The sequence below is a fragment of the Diadema setosum genome, chromosome 20 (genome assembly GCF_964275005.1).
Source record: "Diadema setosum chromosome 20, eeDiaSeto1, whole genome shotgun sequence".
Classification (NCBI taxonomy): Eukaryota; Metazoa; Echinodermata; class Echinoidea; order Diadematoida; family Diadematidae; genus Diadema; species Diadema setosum.
This window is the reverse complement of record NC_092704.1, coordinates 21,866,560-21,890,688: the sequence shown is the minus strand read 5'-3', so window position 1 is coordinate 21,890,688 and position 24,129 is coordinate 21,866,560. Positions and strand designations below refer to the sequence as shown.

Sequence of the window (24,129 nt, the reverse complement as noted above, 5' to 3'; positions counted from 1 at the left end):
CTTGCTCTGTATAATATGTCATTTGTAGGTCCTCAATTTTGTAGCTCCTGGTTGCATTTAAAAGATATGTTGCATGATCACATTTGTATAAATTTTTTATAGATGGTTACATAACTTCATTCAGTTTCAGATTATGCAGACAGCGGATGCCACAGTCATTCACAAAAATTGAGTTGTTTTGAGTGACATCATGAAAGTGGCTTCCGAAGTTCCCATTTGGTTTGAATTTACATGAGTGATAGGAATAAGCCATATATTCAAAAGTATTTCCTGTGATATTGGTGCAATTTGGGCATGCAGAACTTGAGATCTAGTATTTCAGTGTATGGATCAGTTACAATAGCACACATCAATAGTACACAGTGTAGATTGAAGGTTGAATGCTGGTACAATACCACTCACATTTGTGTCAAATGTATTTCCAGACGTACGTATGTACATACATTTAAATGATGAAACATCATTTTCAGCGTGATTACAATTGCACAGAAAAATTGTTGGCAACATACAAAAACCCCTTTAGTATTGCAATGGTCTACAGTGTGTGTAGCTTACCTTTTGTTTGTTTGTTTGTTTGTTTGTTTGTTTGTTTGTTTGTTTTAGAACCCTTATCAGACCACACATTGTAGGCCTACTGGGCCCCGTTGCAAGAAAGTTGCAATCAATTGCAAATAATTGCTAATTTTGAAACAACCATTCTGATTGGCTCAGGGTCTGCCCTATTAAGGAGACATGAATGCAACAATGATTTTGATTGGCCAGTGACAATCAGTTGCAAGTTGCGTTTAAACGCAAAGTTTCTAGCAACGGGGCCCTGGCCAAGTAAAACATCATCGTGCCATACAAGTGTACATAAATGATATTACAATATCAATGACCATTTTGGTTGTAACTTGAATGAGCAATAACCCTTTGGTAGCAAAGTATCATGAATAAGGATTGTATTGTACATGAATACATATCTCACTTTAATATCAATACATAAAATGGTCGTTGTTGTATACAAGTATGTGGGACATAAAACTTTTGTTTTCATTGTTTGTTACCTGTGTCTCTAGCACCTTCCGGCCAGTGCATGTTTTTGTTTGTACAATTCTGTTATTATCAAAATAGCTTTTGAGCTCAGAAAAAAAAATCACCAAATTCAACTGAGACAAGTACTAGTATACAGACACACAAAACCTTGCCCATTCAAGCTAATTTTGGTGTACATGTACTGTAGGTCTTATGTGAGCAAGTAGAAGTGTATGATTGCTGAAGATATTTGGTCCTGAGTTTGGAAAACAGGTTTTAAAAGTTGAAATTTGATGCTTACTGCAATTATCAGAGACCACAATGCCAAAAAAGGAAAAAGAAAAAAAAAAACATAAAAAATTGAACGATGAACTTGCAACAATTGTGTCTTACAGTGCTCAACAAGGTACCTTGTTAATTTTGAATATTAAAACTTTCCTAGGAGGTACACCTACTGACCTACATACATGTACATTGCCTACACCTGTACATGTATACGTGCCCTAGTACCCGGGTACCTCCCTGGCATTGCCTGAACCTGTACATACATCATATTGTCATTATTTATATCATTTGAATTTTATTTTCAGTGGCTCTCTAAAACTGAATTTGTACACATGTTACTCCCTGTGAATTCCAGTGTTTGTTTATTCTCTTTTGTAATCTAAATCACTAAAATGATAATGCCAGATACATGTGTAGTGTGTTCATAAAAGGTAGCCTAAGTCTGTTTACCTTTTGGAGCAGTGATTTCAAATATGCCTTATTCGAGATATCACATATTTAATGCACATGTATAGGTCAGTTGTATCACAAAACATCCTACCATGTAAAAATTTCACAATACAGTCTAAAATATAGTACTATTTTTTTTTTTTTTTTTGCTTCAATAAACCGTAACTGTAGACAGTTTAGTCTAGAAACATTTTCATTTTAACTATTGTTCACATTTGGTATATACAAATGTATTTAACAATACTTTAATAACATTAATTATACAGATTAAAATTTTTACATTGGTTGTTTCTATGCCCAACTCACATTTTAGAACTATTTTGAAGCACTAAAGCCAGGTTTTTGTTTTATCTGCAAATGGTAAATTATGCATTTAAGATTTTTTTTTCTTTATTTTTTTATTTTTTTTTTTTGGGGGGGGGGATTTAATCACTATAAAAAGAACTAAAATTTTGTAAAAAGATTTATGTCTTGATCTCAGATGGGTATGTTTGAAATTGTAGTGCACAATATTGTAGGTTGTTCTGCTCATACTCTGCAAGACATTAACCTTATTAGTTTGTTTGCCACGTACACACAAGTCATACTTATTTTGGGAAGATATTGTTTCATTAAGTGATCTGACTATAGTGGACAGTTGCAAGCAAACTATGTACAGTGTTCAGTGCATGAATGAATAAATAGTAGTACTGGTTCGCAATGTTCCATAATAGACCTATTCAAGGACTCAAGGACGCTCTGTGCAATTGTGTAATGTACAGGTGTGTGCTTGTCTACTGATACCGACACTGATGAGCGCACACACCAACACCATACTCGCCAACATTTTCATTTGAGAAAGCGGTAGAATCACCACTCATATACTCGCACACACCAGTGCACAATTTAAAATTGTAAAGAGGGTTTACTAATGGAGCTGAAGATAAGCATTTTCCATTGAACCAGACTGAATAGCAAAAACTGCCAATATCAGACATTTGTGGTTACCCCTGTTTAGCAATATGTTGCCATTGTTTCCAACATTTGAGCCCGTCACTTATTTGTTGATTTGTTATGTGTGTGTGTGTGTATATGTGCCATAGAACTATTTACATTATATTTAAATGCTTTTAATAATGGTGACAGTAATTGATTCCAAAGTACATTATTGCAAATGCACCCTCTAACTAGTTCTGTTGATCCAGGCAGACTATACTGGCACTGGAAAGGAAACCTTATGGCCTGAATTCACGAAGATGGTACAATTTCAAACCATGGTTCATGCAAATTTCTTCTGCATAAATACGCTTGACAGATTGCGTACACCAACAGACATCTAGAAAGAAACGCACATTGATAAACGCATGTCAAAGGTATGCCTATATGGTTTGTATTTCAAACTTATTTTAGGCTATGGTCTGAATTCATGCCATGGTCTTAAAGGGTGTGTACAGTTTTGGTCGAGGTGAGGATTTAGCTTTATATAACATTAAATGCTTTGCGAGATATTCAGAAACCACTCTAGATGTCAAAGAGCATGCAATTCTAAGGGGTATCAAAAGTTTATTTGATGAAAATCGTTTTTGAAATGGCTGAGATATCCAAAAAGAAGATGAATCAAAGAGATCCTAATAAAAGGCGTGGCCTGTCGCCTTATATTATTATCACTTTTTTTGGATATCTATCTCAGCCATTTGAAAGCCAATTTTCATCAAATAAACGTTTAATCCTCAAAATTACATGCTCTTTCATATTTCATAAGAGGTTTTTCATTATCTCACTTAGGAATGTTCAAAACATGAATCCCCACCTCAACCAGTACTGTACAGTCCCTTTAAGTTTCAGGCCTACTTTGTATTAATAGTGTTTCCTTTCCTCTGATAGACCAGCCTGTAGACCATGGTCCATTACATAAAAATAACTTTGTAACGTAATGCAGATTCTAATCATGGATGTATGTACCAGTGATGATTTGTGACAAATGTAGACTGGCATTATAAACCCAAGCTAGCATTGTGTTCCTCATTCAGCTACAGTGTACGCTGATGATATACTGAGAATTACAACCATGTGATGAGAGAAAAATAGAATGTCTGTAATTGCACCAAGCTAATATCTAATGTATCTATAGGTGAATTTCTGTCTCCAGGCATAAATTGGATCAGAGTTGCCAAAGTACAAAATTCATGGCAAAATGATAGTTTGGAAACTGATTGACAAATCGCCCTACATTGACATTTGATAAGCACTGAAGTGTTTTAATAGTATCCATGACAGAGACTCAAACACCAAGCACCTTCTGATCTGGAGATTCTCCCGCCTGAAACCCCTAGCAAACCCCTAGCAAACCCCTAGCAAACGGGAGACTCCAACTTGATGTGCGCGAAGCGCGAAGTTCCTTGCGGCAGGGGTCAGGGCCCACTTAAAGGGCCCTGGAAGCTCTAGGGTTCTAGATGCTCTCTCGTGCTATCTAAGGCTTACTTTTCAACATACAGTGACACTAAGTAAGAAATCATTTCAAGCGGGAGACACAGAGCTAGGGCGGGAGAAATTAAATCTCAAGCGGGAGAACGGGAGATTTTGCAAAAATGGGCTTTCGGCGGGAGATTTCCCGTCGAAAGCGAGAGAGTTGGAGTCTCTGCCATGATTTAAAAAAAAAAAACCAGTTATAATACATGTGTGTACATACTAAACACCCAAGAAGACAACAGGCATACGTTTTACGTTTTAAAATGTAGCCTGTTTGATCTTTATACTCTCTTTCAAGCACTGTATACAGTACAATGTAGTTCAAATACATATTTTCTACACATTGTACATTATACATGTTGTACAAAGTCTGTACTTCTCTCAAACATTTCTGCTTAAATTTATGGAACTTTATTCAAATGTATACAACTTACAAGTATCATGGTGCCTTTTTTGTGTTTTGCCTTTATTGTAAAATCATTAAAGGGAATGCATGTACTGTATATTGTAGTAGAAATTGTCATGTAGCTGAGATATTCAATTGTAGGTTACTTTATACTGACCTATGACTGTGGAATTTTCAACACAGAGTAGCCATCTGCCTCACTCTTTCCTGTGATGCACTATCATGTACAGTCTGTATTGTTCCCTGTTCGTACAGATTTGTTATCATATTCTGATCTATTGTAGTGTTGTAGGTTATTATCACACATATTTTGATTTAAAAAGTGATAGAGTTACCCCCCCCCCCCCCATCCTGGTGAACTCTAATTAAAGATTAATGTCTTTACAGAATCTAGTTTCTGCATTTTCGTGTAAAACAACCTCCTTTAAAAGTGTGTTGCAAATGAAAACCAAGTGATAAGGAAGCTGATCTCTCTTTCTTTTTCTTTTTTTTACTGACTCAAATTGACAGACTGACAGTTCAGAAATGTACATTGTAAAACCATTATCTTGGACAGGATTTGCATGCTGTAATTCTACACTTTCACTTCTAAAGTTTTAAAAACAGTGAGTTCAAATCTCAACAAATATTTCTGCACTTTAACCCATTGAGGACGGACTGATTTTGCTACAACACGCATAATAGACACTTGCCCGAGTATTCTCAGGACTTGTCTTTAACAAGTATAGGAAAGTCAGGATATACTGTAAATAATTCAGTTTGTAGATTGTTTGTAAAAATAATGATAATAATTAAAACTTTACATTCAATACTTTTTCTAGTTCCAGCCTGAAGTCCTTGATTTTCCTCGTTAGAAGAATCTGGTTTTCAAACAGAAAGCTCTATTTACACACATTTCTCAGCACAGATTCAATCAAACATACCAGTATAACTTTTTTAATACGTACAAGACGAAGTTCATGCAGCACATGATAATATAATGTCTATTATTTAAAAGAAAAAAGCTTGAGAAACAACTTGTCTGTGTTTTATGGAAAACAAGTTAGATGAAAGAAAAAGACGACAGCATATTTCCACATGATGCTTGTGTATAATTACAAAGTAATTCCCTACAAGTGTCGAAAAGTGAAAATAACTTGCAGGTTTCTCATGCCAGATTGTGGAGCATCCTTTACTCTTAAAAATACCCTCCATTATCAGTATTTAAAATGAGTTCTCTCCCTCGCCTCCCCCCAGGAGAGCCCCCTCTTGAATTAAGCTGACCACAACAATACAAGGCTTACTGGCAGTGTCTATTGGTCAACAGTAGGCCACTCTGTTGGACCTGCCTTAAAATTGTACAGTACATTTGTATGCTCAATTGAAGTAGACTTTCATATTAATGTGTACATTGTGCTTGTTTTACATTCTACAACATGTACTGTGGGCTTCTGTGCCAAGTACATACCAGACCTTTACATTTTACAACCATACATTGTACATGTACCCCTTCAATGTATTCTTCCAGGCTTGAAATGGAAAGTAACTGTAGTGGCATACAGTGCTTTGTGATGTGTAAAACTCGGATTTATTCTCTGAAATAATTGTTGATTGAATTGCATGTAAGTACCATAGTCCATGTTGTGCATTGTACCTTGTTTTTGAACCTTGTTCTTTAGTTTTAAAGAATTTGTGAAAAGTCCCACTCTGCATAATACACGCAATGGAAGTTTATGTTGAACAGCTTTACTCAGTATGACTACAATGATAAACATAAGGCTCTTGTCTTGAATTTTAGGTTTCACAGACTCATAAGTGTACGTAAACATACAATGTACAATATACAAAAAAAAAAAGCTCAATAAATTACAAAAGTCTAGTATGAACTCTGCAAAGTCCATGTTGCTGCAATTTGGCTCCTGGTAAACTTCCCACTTTCGTGTCTCAGTCACTGTGCAGAATATGACACAAAGTACTGTACACAATTATTCTGTGACACCGGTACATGTACATGTATGCTTGATTCACCACTGGAGGTTCACAGTTTACTGTTGGTTCATAGTTGGAGGTTCTGAGAATAACTCTGTTGTATGGTGGCCTTCATTATTGTTGCCTGATTCTTTTTTTGTTCCAATAATTTTCTAAGCCCCCCCCCCCCCACCCCGACCCCATTGTTACTTTGCCCATTATTCATAAATTCTTGTACAGTAGTGTAATTAATGTTGACAGGCTTTTAATATTATGCATAATTACTCTTCTTAATGGAGATGGATAAGGGATAATGGGAAAGTGTGAACAAGATTTAATTTAATGCCTCGGGTGTCACTTCGTCTTTTATGCATTGTAATTAAAAGGCATTGATCAGCTCCACTTATACATTTATGGTACTGACATTACTGATATGAGTTATCATTATGATTTGTTTTTGTTTGAGGGAAGTAGATTGTACATCTTGCACATAGAGAGGGGGAAAGGGTACATGTACAGTAGGGAATACATTAGGGAAAAACTGAATCATTGTCGTTGTTACAAACATATCATAGGTTGTAGTATGTACAGTTGTACATGTCCCAACATACACTGTAATCTACAGTTTGTATTTCAGGTACATGTGCACTCCAATCTATGCTGTATGTATGTACTGGTAATATGTATATTCTTTGCCCATGATCATATCATGTGATTGATATTGAAAGAGAAACTGTACAGGAAAATGCCTAGTATCCCAAAAGTGACAAAAAAAAAACACTATGGATCAGTCAGTTGTATTGTATGTAACTTGCTTTCAGTGGTGAGCATGGCACACATACAGTGCATAGCTGTATCCCTTATAAGCTGGACTCTTTCTTTTTTAAGCTCAATTGAATACAAGATATGGGTAGTTCACAGTTTACTGTTGATATTTTTTGTCAGCTATAGCTCTGATTTAAAGTGTACTTGTAATTTCACAGTGTCTTCAACTTCGTTGAAATAAATTGAGGCAAATAGAATTACAAAGTTGAAAATAGGCACATCATGTCATTTTCTTTCTCAAAGAAAAGAATGTCTAGATGTCTGTACAGTGGTTTTATAGCAAAGGCTGTCGATCCACAAGCTGCTCTGATCAAATCCGTTTGACATGCAAGTCAGTGATAAATGGTACAATGTATTCCAATGATTTTTAATGTACAGTGCTGGCCACACATACATTGTGCATGTATTTATGTACAAGTGTCAGGGTGTTCTGCTGAAGTGGTATATCATGTAAAGGGTGAAATTCCATTCTCCTGATACCAGCTGGAATGCTGTCATGTCCAATGAGCAACATTGTTTAGTTCTTGATGTCTGAGAGAGGTACACCTGTATCATAAATTGTGTTTTACAATCAGGAGTCATATATTTTCAGGGACAAGATCCCGTCATATTTTGTCTGGCTTGACAACATGAATGGGAGAACTACATGTAGATCATAAACTAATGGTAAATCATTGCTGCTCGTTCACCTCATTTCCAAACTTTTATATCCTCAAATATTGGTTCTGGAGTCTATAGTACCTATATATTCTGTCACCGGTCAAATCTTTGTTTGATGTCATTTCTATCATCATAAAAATGATAGATAATAATATTTGCAGATACTTTTATAAAAAAAAGAAAATACAAAAATGGAAGAGCAGTTCACTGAAGGCCCAAGCAGAATTGTAGAAAGTACTCCAAGAGAGAAAACCTACAATAGTAGAGGATGCTTTTGCTAGGTCAAGTTCAAGTTGATTTATCTTCATTTCCAACAAATGAGGGATGCAATGTACAGCTGTAATGTTCGTGTATATGTATATGTCACAAAATCAGTACAACAATGTGATGAGCATAATAACATTTTAAAGACACAGGCAAAGTATCAACAGAGATACAAATAAATGCTCTATCATTGTGGTAAACACCAAAATAAAATTGTTGGAAATGGAGGGGACTGCTAGAAAGCAGAGCTTGTAGTATGCAGTCCCCCCATAAAAAAAAAAAAAAAATTAAAATTGCACAAAACCTACATGTATCCCTCTTCCTTGTGGAAACTAGAATTTGAAATTGTTTGGCAAGTCAAATGGAAATATTTCTCCTGCCTGGCAAAGTATTAACTGAGCACTATCTGCTCCACAATGGATCCTACACGTATACATACTGTGTAGCTAGGGTAGATGATCAATGAGAAATATATGATGCAATATTTGGTACCCTGGGGTACCAAATGAAAATTTACCATTTTGTTGAATTTTTTTTTTTTTTTTTTTTTTTTTGCAGCGCTGTAAAAATTATTATTATCATGATGCACAAAAATGTTTTCTCGTTTGTGATTATATGCAACATAATTGGCATTGGGATCGTTATTGCTGCACCGATTTATGCCGGTGCTGATGATGAGAAAATAGTCGCCATGACAACATTGCAAAACTGTGTGATTATGGACAAGAGATGGCGCTACACAACGCCGTATCCAGGGTTACGACAGTACCCTGGGGTACGGCGTGCCAAATCATATAGAAATCCATAGATTTCGGAGAGCTACATTGCTGTAACATTACAGCCAAAAAAAGTGAAGTCACAGAGTATGACTTTCAACCCCCCAATATTGAATTATTTCTGTGTGATTTCATTATGATTTTCTTCTTCTTTTTTTTTTTTAAATCAGAAGGGACAGGTCTGTTTTCAGCAAGTACAATGTACTGTCGTAACCTACAATTATATACAGTCCTTGTTCAGTAGGGCCTCTGGAAAAACATAAAAAACAAAATCCTTTTCTAGCATTTTGTGATGAAGGCATTGAGTTGATTAGTCATGCAATGCATTATCTAATTGACGGTGAAGTGTGCTGATGCATGCCATTGCAAGATGTAGGTTGAGTGAATGTTACCATGGCGAATTGGGGCTTTCATATGCTAATTTACCCACTAGTCCATTATTAAACCCATTAGCAACTGAACCGCGTGAAACCGCCCGTCCGTTTTTTTTTATAGTTTTATGTTTTGATAATGTTTTTATTTGTTTTCATGTAGTGTACATGTATAATTATTTATTTTCATAGATGTCAAGGGTCAACAAAAGTATGTCAGAATCACTTGTGTGACACACCAGTCTCTTGATAATGTCTTGATAGGCTTTCAAATAATCATAACTTAATATAATAGACAAAGATAAACATGCAGTGAACTGTTTAAATCATGTTAAAAGTTGTTGAAATGAGAGTGATATTGCTGTTACCTTCTAGACCACTGTGAGATCATCAAATTATCTCGTCATAAGTATGCCACCCCTGATTCTAAATCTTTTAGTTGTAATGAAATTCAATACTCACAAAAATTGTTTGAATGGGATAAGGATGTACATGGCCCTAGAGACCTGGCAAAGTATAAGAGTCTCGTTTCTTTTTTAATGTCAAAAGGTGAGAAGTTCTTCAGCAAGAAAGAACAGAAGGCGAGAATGGTATCTCATATCTACTGTACCAATAAATGTGTGAGTCAGACACTCTACGGAGGTTCTGCACAATACAGGGAGAGTTAGAGAAGAAGAAGAAAAATACCATGTAGCATTTACACTAGAGGGTCGTCTGGAGGGTCATGGTGAACTTCCCAGCATCTGTGGGTTTACCGTATGGATTGTTCAACCTGTGTCATTGAACTGCATATTACTGATTATCGCGCTCCATATATATGCAGTGTTACATGCTCACCTTTTTCATCCTATAAAAGTACCTTTGATATTCATCACTGTCATTCAAATTGCACCCTGTGCTTTGTATTACCATTGCACTTTATCCCGTTTGTCATCATCAAACCATCTTCATTGTTTTACCAATTCACTATTATCATACAGTATCATCTTAATCTTCTGCCCCACTTTCACACTTTCTGTATCAGACATTATCATAGCTCAATTGCTGCGATCACACTCTGTGATTTTTATAATCAACCCAATTTGTCATTATCACAGCTTTACACTTTTCCCCTTTCCACCATTATCATACCTCCTCAATCATTCTTGCACCCTCTTCATACTGTTAGTTACCCTGTTCTGTGCTGTATTGCAATACTCACTGCCCATCATATTCCTTGTGTGTCAGTATTCCTCCTCCTCCTCATCTTTTTCCACCTCTTCCTCTTCTCTCTCATTTTCTTCCCTCTCATCTCCTTCCTTTTCCTCATCCTCTTCCAATTTTGATGTTATCATCCATCAGCATCATCATCAACCCCACCATCGTCGTCGTCATCATCATCATCATAATTTTTGCTCTGTTATCATACCCACACTTCAGCAGTACATTCCCCTAAATGCTATTTCCCATCCTCTAGCATAAAGATAAAGCCCATCGTGAAAGGTATTCTGAAATGAGCTACAAATTGTACATTCCACCATACCCAGGATGGCACGACCATCTGGCAAAACAGGCTAGACAACAATTAAACAAGCAAACTAAAAGCGGGAGGATAGATCTAATACATACACATGAGATGTGTCTACCATGATTAAAGGAAGCTTTAACTTTGAGGGCATTTATATATTGTTACTGTGTAATTACAAATTACCTTTGTACTCTGCACCTGTTGTATTTAGATACAGTTAGGGAAGTGAATCAATGTTAATGATATTACAGACAATGCAATGTCTTATTATTTTTTCTTCTTCTTTTCACCAGTATCTGTAGAATATGGGCAAGCATTTTGTTTGTTCATATTACTGATGAGATATACATTGTAGATCAGATAAGAGTGTAGGCTAGTGCTCACTTTTAATAGTCATTTGTCTGTAGTTGTCATAAAGTGATTGATGAATATAATGTATCAAAAAGATGTCATTTGATATACTTATATTTCAAGCAGGGAGCACCATGATTTGCAGATAAAAGGACAGCTCATTTAAAAGGTATCGGTACATTGAGCATGCCGTCAGTTTTTAATGAATGAGCTCTGTCATTCTTCATGGAATTCCATTATGCATGCCAGAGAATATTGTCACCCAGCATTATGATGCATTGTGCATGGACAGCTAGCCATCCCTCCCTCCCAATTTCCAATTTTCTCCCTGACCGCCGAAAGCCTGCGTGGATGCATGGTAAACAGAAGACTTTGCGGAGCAATCTGAATGGGCACCCGTGTTTGCCAGTAATAAATAGTAGGACCTACAAGTACATTGTATACCATCAAGAAGCGTGGTCACTGGATAGGGGCCATTCTTCTGCATCTTAAGAAACAGGTGTAGGCAGTGCATTGTACTTGAATGAATGGAGATGCTAGCACTCCTTTAGTACTTAATATTGGTAGTCTGTTAAAGGCTCTGCAACGTAATTGGTAATGACAAAGTACTTGAAGGTGAGAGAGAAAAAAATAATGTGTGTACAGAATGTACGCAGTGTGTATTTGAAGGAGAGAGCGAAAAATGCAACCACACAAATGTATACCGGCTGTACATGATTTCAAGAATTAAAATATCAACCCCACATTTAATATGTCTTGACTATACAATATAGATAAATAGAGTATTCAGATGATCAGAATGGTACAAGGTTCATATTAGATGGACGTAAAGTCAAGAAGTTATGGAAGTTTCAGTTGTTACTACCAAAGAGCTGCTTGCAATTTATTGGTTGAACCATTCAAGCAGATTAGAAGGGAGATCTTGTGTTGTCACCACCTCATAACTCTCACCATTGCCTTATAAAAAAAAAAGAGAAGAAATTAAAATCGTGTTTCAATGAATAATTGAACAACTTCAACCCTATACCCACTAAGATGTTATTGCTTGGTTGGTACAATGTGACAATGATTTAATTTGAAGGGTTCCTTTTTTTGTTGTTCTAATTTCATGGCATGGAAGCAAATTTAGTAAAAAGCCAGGAAAGTGGGAGATTTTAAGATAATGATTCATGGCATCCTCCAAATTTTGTAGTTCTGTAATATTATCAAAGTTTCATGAAGACTTGTGACCTCTGTAAAGATTCCATATCAATCATGAAACCTCTGCTACATGTATCTGTCTGATTTTACTCCATTCATTTAATATGTACAGTCAACTTGATCATGGATTGCACTTAATAAAAAAAACCAACAACGAATGATGCCGTATTTGTATACACGTAAAGTTTGGCACAAGTTTGATCCATCTGTAGTATCGTTATGTCAAATTTTCACTTTCATACTTCTCATACTGTATACACTGTTATTTTCATGTGTACACAGATATTTTCGCGAATGAGGGGGCCATGGACGTTTTCGCAAGATGTTGTTTTCGCGAATTGACGTGCTATTACCCAAGCGCATGGAGACATTTTCACGTGTTGTTGAATTCGCGATCCAACTGTGATTCGCGAAATTCACGAAAATTAAACCCTCGCGAAAATAACAGCTTATACAGTATATATCAATATTACATCAACAAAATAGTAACACAAGTTCTTAATACCTTGTCAACAATGTACTAAACAACAACAAAAAAATATATACATGCAGGATAATAACAGTAATTGTAATGATAACTGGTCGAAATTGAAATGGGGTTGTACAAAGAGAAGTATGATGGGACCTACATGACAGCAAGCTTGTTTGGCTGTAAGCCCGTAAGCCCCGAATAATCAGTGTTTGTGAAAGAGTAATGGAGAATGGATAGAAGTTCACACCAGGTAAAAGGCATCCATGAAAAAAAAAGGCTCCTTGTCCTTTCATTTTTGTGTGCAATTGCATTCAAAACTCTCATCAGTTTTTTGAATTTTGATAAAAATCATCTCTTGATTTGCGGCATGTTTTCGCAAGTTTCCATTTAATATAATATTTCATTCTCTGGGTTTGTTTGAAACATACAATTTACTGTACATGTACGACTTTTGTATGACCGTAATGATGCAAGCTCTGTGTTAGAATTTTGAAAAAGATTTGGCAATGTGAGCACGAAATGTTGATGTATCAAACTTGAGAATAAAACTTGTGTGAAAAGAGCATGCATGCAAAAACGATTGAATGGTGTGTATTGCAATATATTGCATGAGATAGTGCCATTCTGTGATGCATGCAGGCAGTATGAATTGCGATCACTGCAACAAGTGTGCAAACTTACTTGTTCATGCTGTGCTTTGTACAGTTAGACTGTTTAATCTCCTGAAAATTGACACAGAAGCAATATCTTAGTGATTTATAATAATACAGTGTAGCTGATGACAAAAAACAAAACAAAACAAGTTCTCGATTGTGGAATGTGGCATCAATTGTCCGTCAAGATAGATTAATTCCTTGGATGGTACACAAACAATTGTATAGTATGTACACTGTAGTTGCTCAGTGGCACATGGCATGTACAATTATTATAGACTAATACATACATGTATACACTGCACTTCGAATCTACATCATAATGTGTGTAATTGAAGCAGGTGATTCGCTGGTTTGAAAAGACCATGATTTGGTGAGACCATGATTTACTGTGGTGGTGTATTATAGGCCACACCCCAAGTTTGCTGCTTTAGAAACTGCATTTGTGTTGAAAATAGTGTGGGCTTAATATTGCCAGCAGAATCGTTAGTTGGCACAATGAAAAATTAATTCAATAGTGGACACACTATTTGTGTATGATCTCCTAATATCTGAAAAAAAAAAACTTTCTCCTAATATCTGAAAAAAAAAAACTCACACAAAAGTGATATCAAAAATGGTAATGTTTGCCCAGAAAAAGTAGCATACGTGTGTGTCACGTACACTCTGTAGATACTGTAGTGGAACAGGTATTCATTAATTTATTATTCATCTATTCATTTATTGATAAATCATCTACTTATTTATTCATTTTTTTTTTCATTGCATTTCCATTCTACTTTATTCATTTATTTTTTTGTCGCACTTTTCCATGGGGGGAAAGTAATGTGAAGTCTCACCTTGTGTCCTGAACCAACAATTTCATGGTGATGATAATGATGCAATTATATTTTTTTGCAATTGTATTTTTTGCAATTATATTTTTTTTCTCTGTGAGGGGACTGCATTCTACAAGCTCTGCTTTTTAGCAGTCCCCTCCATTTCCAGCAATATTGTTTATGCATTTACCACAGTGACGTAACAGTTATTTGTATCTCTGTTGATAATTTACCTGTATCTCTTTTATAATGTTATTCTGTTCATCGCATTGTGGTACTGATTTCATGACGTCTGTGTATATGAGCGTTTCTTTGTATTTCTTATTATTTGTTTGTTGGAAGTGAAATAAATCTACTTGAACTTGAACTTGAATGAGAGAGCTGTGTGGGTGAGACAAGACACCAGTGACATTTCTCTCTCAGTAGCTGTTTTCTCTAGGGGCCTTTTAGCAATAACATTTCACATGTACAATTGTATGTCACATGGAAGCTGCGTGGAAGGCTTGTTGCCCTATGTTATTTAGGTGATTGATGATTAGGGCTGATGGTTGGGTGTATCACATGAAATGAGAGAGGCTGGCAGCTACAGTAGCATCTGGTAGAGAAGTGTTCTAATCAAAGTTGCATTTGTCATATCAACATGCTCATAACACACATCCTGGCTGTACTGTAAAAGTGGAAATTTTCGCAGTGTTGAAATTTTCGCGCATTTCGTGCAACTCAAAACTAGCGCGAAAATAAAAGCATGTGAATATTTTTTGCTTGCCATATGTTCCAGTAGTTGATGTCTTGATTCCGCGGAATTAAAAACACGTGAAGCTATTCTCATCCCGCTGAGCGCGAAAAATTAGTCGCATGAAAATATCCACTCTTACAGTACCTCTGTCATACATGGTATCTACAACATGGCAGCTTCTATGAAGTGATAATGGCACCAATATTGGTAGGTACTGTGTGTGTGATGTGGAGCATAATGGGAGATTTCAAAGCATTAGTGTGCTCATTGGTGTGACACCTCTGCAGGTGCAATGTACTGACAGCACAATGATTTGGGGGTACATTCTGATGTCACGGTCGTCAAGAAAACAAATGAACACTGAAATCCCCCACAAGGAGAAATTTCAAAGTTATTTGAATGAAAGTGTATACGTGACTGCTTTTGTCTTCTGTTATCAAAGAAGATGAAACACACTATTCAGTTTTCTCCATACCATGTAGGGTTGTAATTCATTCTTGGCTGTTCTAATGCTCACTCTTGGCTGTTCTAATGCTCAGAATAGCAAAGACCCGAGTTGTTCAATGTGATGACCAAGCAGGCATCTTCAAACAGATTTAACTACACCCAGAGAGATGCCTTTTACAACTGCCTTGCTGGTATATACAATGTGGATGTTTACCAAGTGATCAAGATGAGTTTGCTCTAGACACACTGTACAACAACCTGTACAATATGCAATATTAAAGCTAGCAGTAAAGTCAAGTTCTGCAAAAATCTGTGATATATTGTGCATTTCATTTGATGTACAGTTTTGTGAAGCAATATCTTGCATGGGTAAATGAGGATTGAAACATTTATATATTAGCTTCATTTCCAAGAAGGGGAATTCAAGCATTATGATCTGTGTGCTTGCTATTAAAAAGAAATTGGTAAAAGAGACTTTCTACCATTCGACCTCGTCCTTCATTTTTTTCTACTTTTTTTTTTTTTGAAGGAGTTCCTACAGTTGTGCAATGTAGAAAACTAGGTAAACAGAGCACATCATGTGTGTGCCCATACCCGAAAGTGCATTGTCTTATTAAAAATGTAAGTAAAGATGTACGGGTACATTGAATATAGCACTGCCATGAAAAGACGTCAGTTACAGTGTACACAGTATTGCTTCTTGCTAGGGAGGGCCAAAACCACACAAAGTAGAACCCAAAATATCCGCACCAATTTAGATGTCTGTGAATTTACTAGATACTGTACCAAAGCTTTAAATACATTTTTTTTTTTTTTTTTGATAGCCAATTTATTGGTTTGTTCACTTGTACATCTCTTTGCTCAGATGTATAGCCGCACCCATTGGTCACTTGTTTGGAGTGAAGTCGAGGAAACACCACGCTGCCGCACCCAACACCATTCTGGAGAAGGTCTTCCGATCCGTGTCAAAGCGGCCGGAGCAGAAGCACTTAGAGGGTCTTGCCAAGCAGCTGGACTGGTCAGTCAGGAGCGTGGAGAGATGGTTCAGAAGGCGAAGGAACCAGGACAGACCTAGCATACTCGTCAAGTTCACTGAGACGAGGTAAAATATTAAAATTGCAAACCAGACCTCTTTATGTAGCTGTGCGGCAAGCCTGAAGGGATTTTTTTTTTCTCTTCGTAGATTCTCCTTTTTTTTGTTCCCAGACTGATCAGATTAGTGCCATGTCATGTTTGCGTTTTCAGATGTCTGCCCATAATGGCGTGGTTATAAATAAGCTATTCAATTAAACGGTTATAATGGTATTTCTATTAAATTGATGTCAAAGTGGATAAAATTTCTGGTACTTTTTACGAACAAGTCTGTGGGATGCCAAGGCATTGCATGATGCATGAGTGCGCAGAATTCTATTACACTGTACATTTCAAAATGACTCTTTGAGTGTGGGATGCTGTATGACAGATGTATGAGTGCTGTTGCTGTGGTTACAAATCGAGAAGACCAGACTGCCCTTTTGTTTTTCACATTGCAACCGCTGGCCTGATAGGCCATTATCTACCATGTAAATGTACTTTTATCTCGTCCATGTCAATGAATGGATCAGCATAAAATGTCAGGAATGAGCCAGTAGACATTTATCAGGATTATTGAAACATGCACTGTAGTCCCATTTAAAACTATCTGTTTGGGGGTTGTGGTGGTGGTGTTGTTGTTGTTGTTGTTGTTTTTGTTGTTGTTGTTGTTGTTGTTGTTGTCATCGTTTTGCCCAGCTTTTTAAAGGACAAGTTTACCTTCATAGACATGTGGGTTGAGTGAATGCAGCAATATTAGTAGAGTAGAATACTTCATTGAGAGTTTGAGGAAAATGATACATGAAAGAAAGAATAAAGAAAAATCAACATATTTTCTCTTTTCTCGCATAACAAAAGAATACTCAACTGCTCTCTTTCAGGAGGCAGGGGAAATAATTTTACCCTTAGCATATATGTCAGTAACAAGTTGAAGAAATGTGCACTTTATTCAAAAAGTGAATTCTTGTGAAATTCTCTGTTTATTTTCCTTATATCGTTGTACGCATGTGACATCATACACTGTAGTCTTCTCATCCAGCAGTGACTGCGCAGATACTTTAAAAATTCATAACTTTTGAACGGATTGTCTGATTTTCCCCAAATTTTCACTGATGTGTTCTACTTATATTGTTGCATTCACTCAATCCACAGGTATACATATAAAGGTGAACTTGTCCTTTAATGCTGTTTTGTTTGTGTGCTTGTTTATTTGTTTTTACTCAGATTCTCCTTTTTTCCCCATGTGCGCTATTTATAATGTAGGGTACAATGCGAATGTATGCCTCAGTCAAACACCACAGTCGGAATACTGTTATATACATGTAGCAAAAGTGTGTATCTGAGTTCCCCACTGGGAGAAAATACATTGAGGAAACTGGCTTTATAAAGTTTTGACTTTCCGTCTGCTGGAGAAGCCACATATACACAAAAACAGGTGTTTGTTCATGACTGTTTCATGCAATGTTGATATGAAGGTTATTATTTTCATTGGGTAAGAGAGATGAGAAGTGTTAATTCCATCATCCACATCAAGCGACTTGTAATAAACATGTAGCACTAAAAACAAGATGTAGCACTAAAAACAAAAAAATAGATGAAAAATATGTTAAAAACAGTACAATTCTACCAAGTTATTGTATCTGAGGCACCCATGCAATACAATTCAGAGATATTGAGACAGTTTACCTGTAACTTCCTCATTTCTGTTTTATTCAAAATTTCAAAATTCTGTCACCGTAACATCCGGGATGTACGGAATTTGAGTCTGTTTCTCTTATAACGGAGGGAATTTTTACATATTTTCTTTTGTGTCATTGTGTACTTTAGTGGTTATCAGGTATTGTGAATATTTCACCCATCAATAGTTGGTGTTCATTCAAAGCTTTGAGAATCATCTGTACTTTGTTCACCGCATGCTGTGTACTCATTGTGCATGATATGACTGTGTATGTTTGCTTACGACAGTAGTTACCAAAAAAGGAAAGGCATTCTTTCGTTCTCACATTTATACGCATCCTTCCTTTCCACCCTGTTTCCACAGTTGGAGGTGTGTGTTCTACACCTGTGCGTTTACGTATGGAGTAATCAGCGTTCCGCGGGAGCCGTGGTTCTGGGACATGAGGCTGTGCTGGTACCAGTTTCCATTCCATGTACGTCATACATCACACTTGTGAAATCATTGCTTTGGTCTTTTGAGGACTTTCTCAGTGCACCTCAGAAACGATCGCCATATGTCGTCCATGACACCACGTTTATGGCTATAAAATTTCTTGCAGTAAAACAGATGCCCAGGGGATTGACTACTCCCTAGGACAAGGTGTATTCTAACTTTGTTTTGGTTTCAAAATCTCCTTTCCCTTGAAAGAAAATCCAGAAAAACAAACATGATGAAACAGAAAAGCAAAGCAAAACAAAAGCAAAGTTGATTTACCAAATTTTATGGATGAGTTCAGTGAAACACAGTTTTTCACTGTACATGTACTTCATCTTCAGATAATTGTCAGTCTCACCTTGTGTCTTTCTGTGTGAATGACAATGCTGAGTGTACAGCAGATCAGATCAAATCAAGTATCAAAGGTTTGCAGTGTACATGTAAGTGCAGGCATCTTGTGTACATGTACAGTACGTGTGATAGATTCCCCTGATCAGGAATTTTGACTCGTGCATGAGGCTTATAAACTTATTGGATTGAAATAACAATAGAAATGATTATGGTGATATTAATAGTAACAGAAATGATAAGAGTTCTGATGGCATTGATGATATGAGATGATTTTAATGATACCATTTATGTATACATCTCATATTATACAAAGTTGTACAAAATGTGTACACACAAAGTATTATGTGCATGCTTGCTTATGTTAAATGTGAATGCACATAGGTATCACAATGAGTAACCTCAAACCTTTCGAATTGCTCGTAAACCCATGATCATGCCTGTGTCATACAGTTCCATGACATTAGCTCCTGTAACAATTGCTGCAGTGAAATATGTTTTAGTCCTTGGATAAAATAAGACCAGAGCAGTTGTTGCAGGAAAAATTATCGTGTCACAGTACCATACAGTACATAAAATGTCTGAAATCGTGTGAAGGTATGATTCCTGGTGTAAGATTTTTGTTCTCCCTTGTCCTCCCATCAACAGGCAGTCACCCCAGCCATCTACAACTACTACATCTTGGAGATGTCCTTCTATGTCTCCCTTGTCCTCTCTCTCTTCACAGACGTGAGGAGAAAGGTATGTCAGGATCATTGATAACTTTGTGTGTCTGTTTCAACATTTCCAATGCCTTGTGGTAACCCCTGTCTTTTGAGGAAGGAGGGGTGGGTAAACTTGAATACACAATGTACTTCTATTTAAGGAGTGTTTCGTCAAAGCATTGTCAACATCGAGCCATTCACGTCAGTTCACATGAAACCTTGCACCTTGGAATACCAGGTGTCAGTATTGTCATAAAGTATGCCATTACGTCTCTACAGTGAGCTTGTCTTTAAATATGTACAGCAACCTGAAAGACAGGTGGTTTTTTTTTTTCTTCTTTTCGTCATCAGAAACGTAAGTAATGAAAGGAGGCTGCAAGGTGAAACTTTCAAATTCGTCTGTGCTTTGTAACAAGATTTATGATCTGAGCCTGAGGGGAGCACACTTCGCTGCTCCTCTCAGATTACAATGTAGATTTGCTTTATACTTGCTTGTTTGTGGAGACCAGCACAATTTCACATGCATGAACTGATCACTAGAGCCCTGTTGTATAAAACTTGAGATCAAACCCAAGTGTTAGAAAATCAAACATAAGTCTTAAAATACTCAATTCTGATTGGCTGATACCTGACATTTGTGTTGTTGAGTTGTTTGATTGTTTGTTTTTGAGTGAAAAATGGGTTGCTGTGGAAAAAGTTATGGGTCACTTGTTAAAAATTTTAATTCTAGCTATTCTGCTTGGCATTTGGAGTATTATGTATGCATGGGATATATTGTATATGGACAAGTGAAATGATGTGACATGAGGAGGATGAAAGGTCAAAGGTCACAAACCTTGGCTAAGTTAAAGGCACATGGTCCTGGTGGTTTAGTCAAATGTTTACGCGGGCGCACGGCGCAAATTTCCTATAGAGACCTACGCTGTCGACTCCTCTTTAGCACTTACACTGTGACCCACTTCCCCGAGTCCGAAGAAGTCTGATCCATTGTATTCTGTGGTCTGATCACAATTCGGCTCATGATTCGGCTGAATGGGGATGACAGCTTTAGCAAACTTCTTTTGTGATGTTATGATAAGAAGCACTTATGCACGCACCCTGGCATTACTACAGACTGCGTGATGCGCAGAGAAGACAACGAAGGCAACATTACTTAGCAACACCTACGCGCTTTACTCTTGATGACAGCTCAACTTCGGCAATCTTCATATCAATGTTTACGGTGATCGGCAGTATCATCAACAGCGCCCTCTACACTACCAGGCCTATGCACCTTTAATGTTCCATCCATATCTTCTGGCAGAAAAGTCATGTAGGAATGTACATGTAATTTGGCAAGAATGATGGAAGTGAAGTGGGGGAAATATCTTCTTCTTTCCATTTGGTAGCATGATAACCAAGGTGAAAGGCTAAAGAATAGTGAGCTTTATGAGGGCAATAGTGTGTGGGAAATATAGTGTTTGTGTGAGAATGCAATAAGCATTTCAGCTGACTGACTCTGCAGACCACATGGTAAGTTTTCATAGGTCACTGTAAAAATTATGGGCTGTAAAGAAGTGACTTTTTTCAAGGATTTGATGCTTCAATAATGGAAGACATGCATTTGATAGTTATTATTTTATAATTGTTCAGCAGCAAAAGAGAAAAAAAGGGAAGGATGAAAAAGAAAGAAAAAGAAGCTAGCCTAGTAGCTCAATAGTTTGTCAACTGTTGAAAAAAAAAAAAAAACAATATCTGTAATTCTTGCATAACTTCTTTTCATGCATACAATTCTTCATTCACATTAATTAGTGACTGAATGTGTTAATCAGCAGTGGCTGGAGGCATCATTCTCTTCAGAGAGTTTGTAAATTAGGAAATTTAATGGAACATTCTCTCGCTGGCCAGTCGTGAGGGTACATACAGTGTGATGCAACTATTGCTGCATAGCATTATAGCGCTGGATGTGTGAATTTTGTTTTGTGTACACTGTGAGTGCATACTCAGTCGGCTTCTTGGCTGCGCCGGCACCTCATGACTCAATGTGTCAACATAGCTCGTGCCTTTTTGATTCATGATAACGATTGTGGTACTTGCACGGAAAATTAACATATCGTTCTGTAAAGATACAGTAGGTGGAAAATACAAATCAGTATATAAGGAGTCTGCTATAAAAAGCTGAGACTACACCCTGATATATTCAGTTATGTTTGCGTAGAGTGTAATATCTGTAGGTTGCCACCCAACTGTCTTAAAAAAACAACAACAACAAACAAACACAGAAATGTATACTTGAATATTCATTACTGTCATTTTCCTTCAGACATGTTACCTCACTTCTCTGAAATCAGACATGAAATAGAAGGTGAAAGCAAATTGTGTAATTTTTGCATTACGGAACTTTTTTTTCTTTTTCTTCTTCTTCTTCTTCCTCATGTATCATCTTCGTGTGTGATTTCCTTCCTCTGTGTTATGATTGATGTTATGCGCTGCACCAGTGTCACATGTGGAGTCATACTTGAATGTCAGCCGCAGCACTGAATGAGCAGGGTTACGAGGTCAAATATACACCGTGCTGAAGCCTGTAGGTGGGGAGCACGACTGGTGTAACACTATAACCCATTGGCAATAATGCGCTATAATATAGATGTATGTGTTTTGTGGAAGGGTGCAAAGGGCGACTTTTTAGCAGCAAATTGGCTGAAATCATACTTGATTGAAGCATTGATGAGTAGCGTGAGGTGAACAGAATTAGTTAAATTGATGGGCGGTTGCTTGGTTGCAATTAGGTCATACACCACTTTCGCTATTCTGCTTCCTCCTCCTCCTCCTCCTCCTCTTCTTTTTCTTCTTCTTCTTTTCCTTCCTCTTTGCTATTTCACTTAATTTTTAGGCAATTAGGCAGATTCAAATATATATAAAAGGCAATTTCCTGTATGCAAATACCCTTTTTAGGAACTTACATTGTAATTCAGTCACCCAAATGCACTGTTTCCATCATGTAATATTCTAACTGTAATAGCTATTAGGGGAATCCTAATTCAAAGAGTTGCTATTCGTGTATTTTATAGTCTTTTTAAAAGTGTTAACTATGCAATGTTTCCCGTATGAAAATCTGAACTGCGTATTAGGCATCGTCTGACCAATGCTAAATGCTATCAAAAATGAAAGTAGTTTGAAAATAAATTGTTTGATGCAGCATTTTATACAAACAGCATGATGATATTTGTACATTTGTAGATATCTTAAAGGGATGGCATAGTTATTTGTTGAGATGAGGATTCAGCTTTTAACTTTTTGCAGTATACTTTAAAAGAAACTACTTGGAATGGTAAAGAGCATACAATTCTAAGAAAAATTCAAAATTAATTTGATGAAAAGTAGTTTTGAAGTGGCTGAGATATCCAAAAACAAAGTAAAACAAGGCAATCCTACAAAAAGGTGGGTCCCACCTTTTATTAGTAAAGCTTAGTTTTGGATATGTCAGCCATTTCAAACCAATTTTCATGAAATAAACTGTAGATTCCTCTTAGAATTACATGCTCTTACATATATCATGAGAAGTTTCTCTTTATCTCCAAAAAATTATGAAGAAAAAATGATGACAACCTGAAGCCCCATTTCAACTGAAACTATACCATCTCTTTTAGTTGTTTCAGCATAAGACATCAAACTTGATTACTGGAAAACGTTCCATGAAGATACATTGTTTTTGCCATCTCATGACTGTTGAGTCTATGAATTATTCCAGGAATTGTGTGGCATGTGTGTGTGTGTGTGTGTGTGAGTGTGTGTGATTCCAAATGTGAGCGAGAAAAGATGAGAGACCCTACTGCCATTAACCTGCCATGTGCAGTGAACCCTCCAATGTAACAATTGACTCCACATTATGTTTGGACTTGCATGAGTGCTTTAAATACTTCATATTGGGAAGCTAGCGGAGAAGACTGGAACACCAATCAATGATATTGATCAGGGAAAAAAAAAATGACTGTGCAATTATAGAGCCAGTAGGTCATCACAAGTAAACGCCAATACTGGCAGTGTGTGCATTACTCCGTTGCGAACAAGAGTGTTAGCATAGCCTACAGGTTGATGCAGGTACCTGTACATATGTTTGGATTACATTGCTTGAAAGAGAGAATGTATGGATTACATTGCTTTTAATAAAGAAAGGACTCAGTATTTAATCTATCATTTTAGTTCTTGGGTTTTTTTTTTTTTTTGAGTGTTCCATTCATTTCT

General features: G+C 36.7%; 1 protein-coding gene across 1 annotated transcript in view; it reads left to right on the top strand.

The window, feature by feature from the left end:
- The window catches only part of LOC140243730 (ceramide synthase 6-like), a 40,787-nt gene that overhangs the window by 918 nt on the left and 15,740 nt on the right, over positions 1-24,129 (top strand). Inside the window, exons 2-4 of the mRNA XM_072323394.1 lie at positions 16,496-16,732; positions 18,743-18,851; positions 19,850-19,942. Of these exons, the coding sequence (XP_072179495.1) occupies positions 16,496-16,732; positions 18,743-18,851; positions 19,850-19,942 (439 nt within the window). The remainder of the gene's footprint in view (positions 1-16,495; positions 16,733-18,742; positions 18,852-19,849; positions 19,943-24,129) is intronic.